This window comes from Wolffia australiana, chromosome 5 (assembly GCF_029677425.1).
Source record: "Wolffia australiana isolate 7733 chromosome 5, ASM2967742v1".
Lineage (NCBI taxonomy): Eukaryota > Viridiplantae > Streptophyta > Magnoliopsida > Alismatales > Araceae > Wolffia > Wolffia australiana.
Window position 1 is genome coordinate 22,715,980 of NC_135839.1, and position 12,324 is coordinate 22,728,303.

General features: G+C 41.0%; 2 protein-coding genes across 2 annotated transcripts; both read right to left on the reverse strand.

Moving 5' to 3' along the window:
- Positions 1-1,295: 1,295 nt before the first annotated feature.
- On the reverse strand, positions 1,296-3,091 carry OCP3 (overexpressor of cationic peroxidase 3). Its single transcript, XM_078576246.1, has 4 exons — positions 2,593-3,091; positions 2,057-2,383; positions 1,595-1,903; positions 1,296-1,526 (listed from the first exon to the last, which is right to left on the reverse strand). Exons 1-4 carry the CDS (start codon positions 3,046-3,048, stop codon positions 1,380-1,382), a joined length of 1,239 nt encoding a protein of 412 aa, XP_078432372.1. The 5' UTR covers positions 3,049-3,091; the 3' UTR covers positions 1,296-1,379.
- On the reverse strand, positions 3,067-4,025 carry LOC144703446 (uncharacterized). Its single transcript, XM_078575608.1, has 2 exons — positions 3,125-4,025; positions 3,067-3,074 (listed from the first exon to the last, which is right to left on the reverse strand). Exons 1-2 carry the CDS (start codon positions 4,023-4,025, stop codon positions 3,067-3,069), a joined length of 909 nt encoding a protein of 302 aa, XP_078431734.1.
- Positions 4,026-12,324: the final 8,299 nt, after the last annotated feature.

The window sequence follows — 12,324 nt, forward strand, 5'->3', positions numbered from 1 at the left end:
AGCACAGATCTTGGAAGAGAACTGGTGTTCGACTAGTAAGAGGAACTGAGCAAATACAATCAGGATGTTGCTTTTGGCCTTGAGAGGATATAACCATGTGAATCTGCTATAATCATCAACAAAAATAATGTAATAGAGATGTTGAGGATGAGAGCGCATACGAGAAGGACCCTAGAGATCAGAGTGAAAAAGTTGGAAAGGTTTAGTGGCACGGTGGCCAAAAGACGTGAAGGGAAGCCGATGTGATTTAGAAAGACAACAAGAATCGCAAAAGTATTGTTTGGGTAAATGCAAAGTCGGTAAACCAAAATGTTTAATCGTTTGATGCAAAAGACAGAAGGACAGGTGCCCGAGCCAGTGATGTCAAATTTCAGGAATGCTGCATTCTCCGATGTAGGCACAAGGGGGCAGTAGTGAGTTGAGATGATACATCTCAGCCTCAATCCTGCCCTAAAGAAGAACCTGGCCAGTAGAACGATCCTTCACAAAATAATTGTTAGGAAGGAATTCCAAAAAAACATTGTTATCCTATGTGAATTGGCTAACAAAAAGGAGATTGCATGTATTTTGCGGGACATAATAATGTTCTTGAGGTGAAGATGATGAGATGCAGAGTTAATTGTTGAGTGATCAGTGGAATTAATTGACAAACTTGTGCCATCGCTGATGAAGATTTTGTCATTTCCAGATTACGCTTGGGGGTAGATGATGAAGTTAGGGTCCGAGGTGACGTGGTGAGTCACGGCACTGTCTGGATACCAATAGGATGATGGCAAAGTTGAGGAGGTAGTGCTGTAAGCTTGAGTGTGAGGTCTGATTGTGGGATCAAACAGAGAGGATGGCCTGGAGTAGAAGCCTCATTTATCTGATAGGTTGATGTTTGGATTCTTAGATCTCGAGGAGCTTATGAGTGATTGAATCGCTCATAACATTTGAGTGCTCGATGACCTAGGCGAGAGCAAATTTAACATCGTCGAACAGGTCGATTGTTCTGATTCCCGTTCAGTCGCCTATTTCCTCGCCCATTGGACCTGCCAAAACTGCCGCGTCCACAATTAGAATTCTCATGCTTACCTTGATTTTGATTTGTGTTGCTTACTCTCCCTCTATCCTTCTCACCCTCTTTCACTCTCTAATTATAGTCCTGTCGCCGAGTCAACCTAACATTGACTTTCACATTGACTAGTCAACATTGACTTTCACACTGATTAATACCAGACAGAGACCAGACTGTGTTCTTCCCTAGGTAGAACCCTAGTTTTACTAACCACTGCTTAAAATTGGAAAAGAAAAAAGAAGCAAAAAGTGGGCTTAGACAATGGCAAGTAATAAAAAGATTTAAGCGCATCGCACACGTAGAAACTCGGAAGGGAGAAGAATCAGGAGAAGACGGTGGTCTGTTCAGAGCGACGGAACGGTCGGCGGGGCTCGGGCTCGCCAACCTGGAGCCGCTTCTCCTCGAACCACTTGACCACCGTCTTCCGCGGAAGGTTCGTCGTGTGCACAATGCTACTGATCATCGCGTTCTGCAAGAAAAAAATTCACGAATTAGGAGACGAACCTTAACTCAATTTCCCCAAGTTTTAAGATTTACCGTGGGCCGCTTGCTACGCGCGTAGACCCGCTCAAGAGTTTCCAACTGGACCTTCTTCAACCTCTTGTTCGCCGACCACTGCGCCTTCATGGCGTGAACCGGCGCCGCCTTCGCTGCCGGCTCCGGCGCTTCCTCCGGCGCCGAGGACGGCTCCACATGAGCGTCTTCTTTGATGGGTTTAGGGGTTTCTTCCTCCGCCTTCTTGTCCGGCAATGTCGCCGCCATTAGAAGAAGATCCGGCGGCGGTTCCCGCAGGCATTCCAGGACTACTGCCCTCTCGAGGCCCAGTTCCGCTGACAGCGCTTTGATCTGAAAAATTGTTGACAGAATCTTAGTCGTGAACACCCATCTCAAGATTTAAGAGAAAATTCCGCCTTTACATCGAACTGGTTGTGTATCCGGTGGAAGGATAAGCATAAGTTGAAGATCATGGTTAAGTAGATTTCTGGGCAAGCCGCTTACATTGGTTTTCCGTCGACCAGTCTTTAGAGCGGTGGCGAGCCTCCGAAGCTGCCAGTTTCGCAGCTTTGGCATCCTGATCTCTTCTTCGTCTTCGCTGTCTTCGTCGTCATCATCAACATCATCGTCTTCGTCACCGTCGTCATCACCAAGTGCAGCTGCCAACTCCCGCTCGAGTTCCTCTAATTCTTCCACTGATATCTCGTCATCCAAGTCGTCAAAGGATAGATTTTCGTTCTTCAGGTCTTCCTCGAGCTGGGCGAAGAGCTTCTCGAATGCGTCTTCATCCATGCCGTTCTCGTCGATCTCACCATCTGCGGGCGCCGATTTCTGCCGCGAGAAAGCAGGATAAAATCAATTCCACGTTGCGAGCAAAACAGTAGCATCCAATCAGGAAAAACCTAATTGGAACCATTCCCGCGAAAATCGAAGAAACTCGTCTTGCAGTCATCAGACCCATCGGAGGACTGATCAATAAACTCGGTTCCCAAATTTGAATTCCGCGAAAAAGGGGAGGTTTAGGGGGAAATTCTTCTCACCTTATCCTTCTTCTTGGTCCGATTCTCCGCCGGCGGGGAAGCCTTCTTCCCACGGCGGGCACGCGCGACCAACCTCGGAAAGCGTCGAATCGAGAGCGAAGCAGCAAATCTCGAAGAAGGGCATACACTAGACGTCGCCAAGCGTAGCCCTGAACTGCACAATCTCCCCTCGAGAAGACCTAAACCCCGCGGCAGGACGACTCTCGACGCCATGGCCGACGACACGAGCTCTTGGTTCTCCGGATAAAAGTCCTCTGATAGTTCAATAAATATAAATACATTCTCGAATTTCGAACTCCGTGATCTGGGCCTTAGTCGGCCCATTAGCCAGTTCCGTCGAGTCCAAGCCCATGCAAGAGGAACGGGGACGGGGAGAGACTGGGGTGGAATAGGAAGCCTCTGAGAGGAGGAAGGATAGTCTTCGAAGGAAGAGCAGAACGGAAGCCGTCGACCCATTCCCAGCTCCACCGCCCGTCAAGCTCCTTCCCCACCGCCATCCCCTTCCCGACCTCCCCGTAGAGATAAACTTCGCCGTCGCTGCCCACCCCCCTGGCGGCGCCGCCGCCGGAGATTCGTTCCGCCGCCGCCGACGGAATCTCCGCCACTGCGACCCACTCGTCCTCCTCGCGGAGCTCCCACACTCGGCCTTCCCCGCCTCGGCAACCCCCGACGAGCCCCAGCCGGCCGCGCGGCCGCACCACCAGCGCCGCCCACTGCAGCCGCTCCGCCGCCGGCGCCTTCACCTCGCGCCAGGCCCCGGCGGCCAGGTCGAGCCCCATCACGCAGTAGGCGCGCGCCGCGGTCATCCAGTAGACCGCGCCGCCGGCGACCACGCCGTAGTCCTGCGTCCAGACCGTCAGCCGCGCCGCAAAGCCCGCCGGGGTGGCCCCGGCGAGCTGCCAGCGGCCGGCTCGGGAGTCGTACAGCTCCACCGTGGGCTCGTACCCGCCGGGCGTGGCGCCGCCGGCGACGAGGACTTGGAAGGAGGCGGCGCCGCCGTTGGCCACCACCGCGACGGCGGGGCTGGAGCGCGGGGTGATGAGGCGGGGCAGAAGCGCGTGCTGCCGGGTGAAGGGGTTGCAGAGGGCGAGGCGGGCGGCGCCGCCGGTTCCCAGGCGGCAGAGGAGTAGCCCGCCGACGACGGGAGACACGACGCGGGCGGAGGAGCGGAGGAAGTCGAGGGGAAGCGCGCTCCACCGGCGGAGCTCGGGGGCGTAGGCGAGGCAGGCCGGGCAGCCGGCGGCGCCGCCGGGCGGGCGGCTGCGCGCGGCGAGGAACCAAGGCCGGATTTCGCCTCGTGGGGGGGCGGGGCGGGGATGGGAGGTGGCGTATGCTCGCCATTGGCGACAGGTCGCCATGGCTCGGGCCAGAGCGGCCGGCGAGAGGAAGGAGAAGACGTGGCCCACGAGATCCATCGGCAGAGTTTCCCACATCGCTCTTCTCCTCTCTATCTTCTTCTCCAGAATTCAAGATGATGATTGATGAGAGAGAGAGATGGAGAGATATAGAGAGAGAGAGCGTTGTACATGATTGGATATGATTGAATCTTCGGGAAAAGCGGCTTCTTTTTCCGCTCCCGAAGCCACGTCATCCGCACGGGGTATGATTGATGGGTCGCCGCCTCCGCCTTGGCCGGGAAGCGCCGCCTGTCGGCTTTCTTGCCACGGCGGCCGGCGCTCTTCTCCGCCTGTCTTCTTCGCGTGGAGTCCATGCGAAGAACGCCGGTGAGGTGTTGCGGTTGTTGTCTCTCCTGCCACGCTGCCGCCGGATGGGAGTTCTATTCTAATGGATAGCCACCTCAGCTGGTATTAAATAAAGAAATAGTTTGTTATCACTGATTATATATTTTATTATAAAACATACCAGTTTAACCCAATGGACAAGTTGGATCTCCAGCAGGTGGGGTCCCAAACTAATCGGTCATGGTCCCCTGTCTCCAAGGACAACTTAGGGTATAGTAAACCCATCAACCTTAATTGGTCATCTAACCTAGTACTGATATGTTCTGAAATAATTGGATAACTCTTATCAGATATTTCACTTTATTGACCAACGACTTCATCTCTTGACAACTCAATCATCTTCATAAACTTCTTGATGAACTTGAGCTAAGATTATTTAGAATTCTATAATTAGGAACTCGTAGGTCATAGTCAAAATACAACCATCCATTGACAAAACATCTTTAGTGTCTCATGTCTAAAGATTGTTTACACAACTGTGATATGAAAAAACTATGACGTCTTGGTATAATATTATTCCAGAGTTTGTAATAATCAATTCAGTGAACTCTTTATCCTAAAGAACACCCAATATCTATTCTTAATGCCTCCACACCAAAGGCTACGAAACTAGCCATACTCATCATATGATTGAGACTAGATAGTGATATTCTATCCAAATACTTTAATATCCTTCTGGAATATTCTTCGAATAAGAATAATTTAGAACGTATGCTTAAATACCAGTGAGCTATGTATTATAGTCAAAATCATAATTAATAAAAGTCAAATCATGCATTTTTGGACTTGATCATAAGCATCACGCTTGCATTATAATGAATAGATTGTATCAATAAATGTTGAATGAGACATTGAATGTCTAATTGGTTTGCTGGCCACATATATTTTTCATCATGCGTCACCCATTATTTTTATCATCCAGGGGCAAAGTCTTTATGTCATGTTGGTCCTCACACACTCTAGTATCATCATTTAACTGAGACTAGATAGTAATATTCTGTCTAGATACTTTGATGTACTTCTTAAGTATCCTTCAAACATTAATATTAAAAAACATACTTGACAGACTAGTGATATTAATTTGATGATCTTAGCATAATGCACTAATCATATCTTGTACTCATGGGATTTATTTTAAGCATCACCCAAGCCCTATAATGAATACATTGTGTTAACGAACATGGAACAAGATATGGAATGTGTGATTGGTTCACCAACCACATATATTTCTATCAACATCTTTTCTTAGTTTGGACATAGAGAAAGGGAATGTTATAAATATTTCCTAGAAGTCATCAAGGTTATAAACCTATTGAGCAATACGGTTTTGCAAAGAGCGCCAACACCACAACCTCAACCTCAATCTTATACAGTAAATTATTATTGACTCATAAGTCAATGTGTCATTGTTCCCGTATAATCAACAAACAAAGCATGTTGCGTTAAATTGAAGTATTATCCATCCACTAACAAACTATAAAGGGAATGATTATCTTCAGTTGGTAATGGTGTAGGTTTCAATATTTTATCTATTCATTCTACTAAAATTGTTTCTAATGATAGAAATCTTTATCTGAAGAATGTGCTTCATATTCCTGAAATTACTACAAATATGTTGTCAAGTCACAAATTAACCGTGGATAAATAGTTCTATATTGAATTGTATTCTTCTTATTGACTTATGTGGGACAAGAAAATCAAAACTCTGCTTCAAGGCTCAATTAAAGGATATAATATTGCTTTGAATCTCAATTATGCAAGCTCAAAACCTGCAATGGAGAAAGCGGTTAATTAATAACTTGGCACACGTGTCTTGGACATCCCAATTTTTATTTACACAACATGTGATCAATAAACTTGATCAACATGTTTCTCATCTTAGAAAAAATTATAATTCATAAATCATAATTCACAAAACCTCTTGAAATAGTTAATGCTGATTTGTGAGGCCATCACCTATTTTGTAACATTCTGGTTTCTCATCTTATGTTTTTTTATGTTGATGATTTTAGTAACCTTACCTGGACTTATCCACAAAAAATGCAAAACTGATCTACTTTCACTATTTACTGAATATTATATAGGAGGAGAAAATAGTTCTATACTAAATTGAGTGTTTTCAGTCTAAGAGGAGCGTGGTGTGCATCAATCTATTCACCCATTCTTCAAACATATAAGATTCTTCATATGGTTCCTGGTCCACACACCTCACGTCAAAATGGTATTGCTGATACTTACAAATAACATGATAATTTTAATAATTATTTCATATATCTTCAATAAAATGATAAAAAATACATTTTATTTAATCTTAAAATAATTTATTATATTTTTAGAATGATATATTTTTCTTTGACTCATCAAGCTTGCCAAATGTCAAAATACGATTCCTTAGGATTACTACCAATTATTACACCTTATTCCTCATTGCATTTTTTATAATTACTTTTGCATGAAAAATCATACAGAAAAAAATAGAGTTTTCTTGCATTGAATGGTTGCTGAAGAACAGGAAAAATGGAGAATGAAGAAAATCTAACCAATTATTTTGTAATAAATGTACCAAAAAAAATTTTATTTTGAATATTCATAGGGGATAACAGCTTTTGACAAAGGGAAAATTTTTTTTAAATGCCAAATACTTTTATTTTTTTATCTTTTCACGCATATGAGTCTATATATTATTGGACACATTGTTTAAGCTTGAATTTCATGCCAAACATTGTTTATTTTTTAAAATTTTCAAGGGGCACAAGTCAGCATGTGATTAAAAGGGCTAAATTACTGCAATGATTGATGCTTTTTATGAATTCAAGGGCAGATGTTAGAGCATCATTGAGGCTTATGACATAATACAAGATTACAGAAATGTGTGTAATCCATGATAAGTATCAAGAGGAGAGAGAAATGATCAAGGGCCCCAAATTCTCTAGCTTCAGAAAGTAGTATGGATGATCCCAAAATGAGTTTTGGAATGAAATTTTAAGGGTAGTTTCATCTCTGTCTCCTCTATCCATTCATAGCATCTGATCAATAATATACCCTCGTCCATGTAAAAAAGGAAACCTTGGAATTTGTTCCTAATTATGATTAGTAGAGCCACTTGTTTGTTCATAATCTTGTTTGTGTTCGTTCTTGTATTTTGAGAATGAGAAATTAGGGGAGCAGTGATATAATCTACTGTCATGAAGAAAAAGCACTACTTTTCTAGTTGGGCATGTGATGATGAGTTTAGTGTAATATTTGATCTTTTTTAGACTCATTTCTTTGTCCTTTTTCCTTCATTATCAACAAGAATGATATCCTATATTTTTTACCTATTGGTATTCACCATTGGACTACTGCTCACCAAAGAATATAAGTCATCATATGAGCTATTATTAATGACAGTAAATCGGCATCACTTGGCCCATTAAAACACCCACTAGCATGTATTCGTAACCATTCCTGCTTCATTCCATGATGGTAAAAAAACTCCACTCCACTCACTTTGCACTAATGCTCATTGCAATTCCCTATATATCAACTATACCAAAAGGCAAGTTAAAGTAATTTAATTGGAACTAGTTAAAATTCTCCATAGAAAAGTCCATAAACATTCCTAAAGTTATTCCATTAATTTTTGGTCAGTTAGAATAAAGAGAATTTATGATTATTCTAACTATTTGAACATAATTTAATTAGATTCTATTGTTAAACTAAATATAAAATCATAATATATATATATATAAACTTAAAAAATCCTTTTTAATATTTCCTCACATTCTAATCATTAGTAAAACTAAAATTATTGTTATATAAATAAGAAAGTAGCAGACTTGGAGCTGAGCTGACCTGGCCCAGAGCCTAGGTCATATCCGCAGTATTAAAGTGTGCCAATATAATCTATGTCATCTGGTCTTCTTAAGGAAGATGGGACAATGAGATTTAAACCATATTATTTATTCATTTTATTTCTTTTTAGGCCTCTTATTTGACGAAAAATGTGGATGAGGACAGTGGGCCCACTTAGACAAGAAATGAAAGCACAAAATGGTGATGGGCTCATAACTAGGCAGCTTACAAGGTTGGAAACATGGCTCATGGGTGCATCATGATTAAGTGTGATCCATAGCTACAATTTAATCATAGTCTTTGGATCCTCTCCAAAGGAAATCAGATAGCTAGGGGAAGATCTGTCCATCTCAGACCCTAGAAGGCAACTTTGTTGGCCAAACAATGATTTCTAGCTGTGGGAGACTACCATTGGTGATTGATGAGATACCTTATGTGATAGAAATATATGTGTCCGGCAAGCCAATCATACATTCTATATCTTGTTCCATGTTAACTAATAGAACATATTCATTTTATTGCACATATGATGCTTATAATGAAGTCCATGACTACATGGTCAGAATTAGTGAATTATGATGAGATCAAAATATGGACATCACTAGTCTTTAAGCCTGTATTCTAAATATTCATATTCGACGGATACTAGAGAAGGACATTAAAGTATCCGAATAAAACATCACTATCTAGTCTCACTCATAAGATGACTATGACCAGTCCCATAGCCATTAGTGTGGAGACACTAAGGATAGATAGTGGGTGCTCGTTAGTAGAAAGAGTTCACTAAATTGATCTTGTATTATACCAAACTTTCAATCAAGTAGATTTACATCACAGTTGTGTAAGTTGTCCTTAGAGTTGAGACACAAAAGACGTCTCATGGTAGAACAATTGTACTTTGACTATATCGTATGAGTATCTATTCATTGGATTCTAAACAATCTTAGTTTGGGTGCATTAAGAAGTTTACGAAGATGATTGAGTGGTGAAGATCTGATCCTCCACCCTTGTAATAAGAGGAGACTGTTCAAAGAAGATGATGTGATCAAGTTCTTGGTGAAGGAAATGAAATATTGGAGAAGAAATCTCTGATGATTTCTGAACACATCAATACTAACTCGGATGACTGATTAGGGTTTGATAGTTGACCAAATAATCCTAGGAATGTCAAGTGGATGAGCGAGTGTAGGTGCATGGTAACCAATAATAAATGGGTTCCATGAGTGAGTCAAAACACACTCATTTTTATCTTTTTGAGCTTGACGTGTAGCTTATCATCCCATGGCTTGGAGACTCAACCTATTGATTGGGTTAAATCAATCTAACATTAATTAATCTATTTAACGATATATTTAATAATGTTGGAAGGCCATTAAAGGTTATTGGGCTACTAAAGTTGCTAACTAGACTGATACATGGGCCTAGAGGGTTACATGCAAATGATCTTTTGTACGTTGGAAGATATAATTAAGTTTTGGGGGTTTTATAAAAATACCACTTAGTATAAATAAAAAAGGTCTAGAATGCAATTCATCCAGGCCAGAATTTTTCAGGGGCTTACCCCTTCTTCTCCCTTCTCTCCACACCTCTAGTCAACTCTTAATGTGATTGGAATGGCATAATGATGATGACGATGATTGAACGAAGCTCATCAAAGTGAATAAGGAGATTGAATGTGCCATGGACCCCACACATGAGCAGAGGCTGCATACATGAGCATCTCAATTCATCTCGCTTCATGATCCACGAAATCACAATTCCTATCCATGTCGAGGTTATTCATTTCAATGTTTTATTGATGTCATTATGATTCTATCAAAGTCTTCTACTGTAAATCTTGTTGAGTTCTTCATCCAGATCAAAACCTTCAGAACCCAACAGTGGGATCAAAGCTATGTTCTGCCTTGATTTGAATGAAGAACAATATCAAAATCATCCAAAACAAAGTGTAAAAAGATGGTTTTTGCACTATTTTGGGATTCTTGAGCTTGAACAAACCCCATTGAGTGTTTGAACAGAGTATGTTTAGGATGTAAAGAGGCCTCGTTCAGCCTACACAGGGGTCGTTCAGAAGCGGCAGGCCCCGACAGCTCAGCGGCAGCCTGAGCCAGCCCAATAAGTGCCGGCTAATGGCAATGCCCACCCATGGCTGAGCCGGCGCCACCTAGGACTGACTAGGTCAGACCAGATCTGCTATAGGCAGGCCCACCCACGCTCAATCATTGGCTTACGCCATTGGTGTCACCTTGGGGGCATCCCGCATGGCACAAGCTACCTCGACAGGTGTCCCGCACGGTAGGCACCGCCTAGGTGGTGTCTAGCAGGACCCGTGCCACAAGGTTTCATAAATAAACCCATTTTATGGGCATCACCTAGTAGGATTGGTCGTAGAGGAAAGCCCATAAAGAATGGGCTAGTGATAATTTCCTAAAAGGAAGTATAATTAAACTCTATTTATTTTCGTGAAAAGTGAAACATTACTTTGATCTTAAAAATATTATTAATAAATTAGTTAAGAAATTTCTGAGATTTTTCTACAAAAAATTATGTTATTTATTTCTTTACATGAATAATTTAAAATTTTAATTATTTTTGCCAAAAAAACCATAAATATAATTTGGAAATGTACATTTCCCTTTATTTGAGTTGAATAATTTAAAATTTAAATTATTTAATGTCAAATAAATCATAAATGTAATTTTGAAATGTATATTTCCCTTTATTTGAGTTGAATAATTTAAATTTTAAATTATTTAATGTCAAATAAATCATAAATGTAATTTTGAAATGTAGATTTTCCTTTATTTGATTTGAATAATTTAAAAGTTAAATAATTTAATGTCAAATAAATTCCAAAAAATCAGGAAAAATGTGTATTACTTTTAGGTATCAAAATATGCATTAAGGGTTAATTTATTAGATGACAGGAAAATTACTTTACTTAGGGGAGGCATATTATTTTGGAATAATTGAATGGAATTATTTAAGAATTAAATTGTTAAATTCAATCAAACGCATATAACCATTTAGAAATGTTTAAATGGTTGTTTCTTGATTTTTTTTCATGTTTGCCATGTTTTAAAATTTTGTAATGATTTAATGTGATTTTATTTTCCAAAGATTTAATGCAACAAGGACGGGGTTGAGGAACCATGTAGTTTGGTGGGGTATACTCCAGGATTACACAAACATTTTTTTCAGGTAATGAAGGTATTGCTCTCACCAAACTCAATGGTTGGTGGGGTATACTCCACGCCACATCAGCATTGGGGACCAAACTACGATCGGATATTGTAATTGGTTGCAACTCCCATGATATATGAATCATACCTATCATGATTGGTGGGCCTATACTCCAGGTCATAATATGTATTTTGAGATTCTGATCCCCACTAGGAGAATGTCAGTTTCTCTACTTGCGTAAATGTGAGGGTTGTGTTGAATGATAACTATTAGTGGGGCCTCTTATTGATAATTATAATATATGATAAAACATACTAGGTCTTGGTTAACCTAATATCCTGCGAATGCTTGTCATCAAGTAGTCCACTCCATTGCACGTTTGATGCAACTCATTGAAAAGTTGATAATTTATGATGCGCTCAAGAACTTGATGATTGTCTTTAAGTATGAAAATTGAGCTTACATGCTTACAAATGATGCCCATGTTGAGTTGACATTAGATGTGAGTGATGGGAAACAAGTAACTAGTTAGAAGTGAAGAGTTCACTATGACATGGTTCAATGTTAATGCACTATCAAAGAGTTGTTAGCTATTGAGAAAGCATGAAGACAGAGAACCAAAGACCATGTAACACTATATGATAGTTGTTTGAAGAGAAAAATAGGACTTATGGATATGGAGTCCTAAGAGTCTATTCAAGGATCACATGGTCAAGGGATGTTCTGCATATGAGGATGTGCTGAATATGATTTAAGTTACAAGAAAGTGATACCTACTCAAGGAATGGTTCTAGGTTCAATTCAGGGTAATCTTGTCATTCAATTCATTCATGACTTTTACTTTAACTTTCATAATAATGTCAAAGACAAACCTTTATAACAAAATATACTAAGACACCTTGCTTGGTATGACCAGTGAAAAAGTGTTTTATGTCCTTGAGAAGGACAAGTGAACAAAGCACGTTAAGGTATC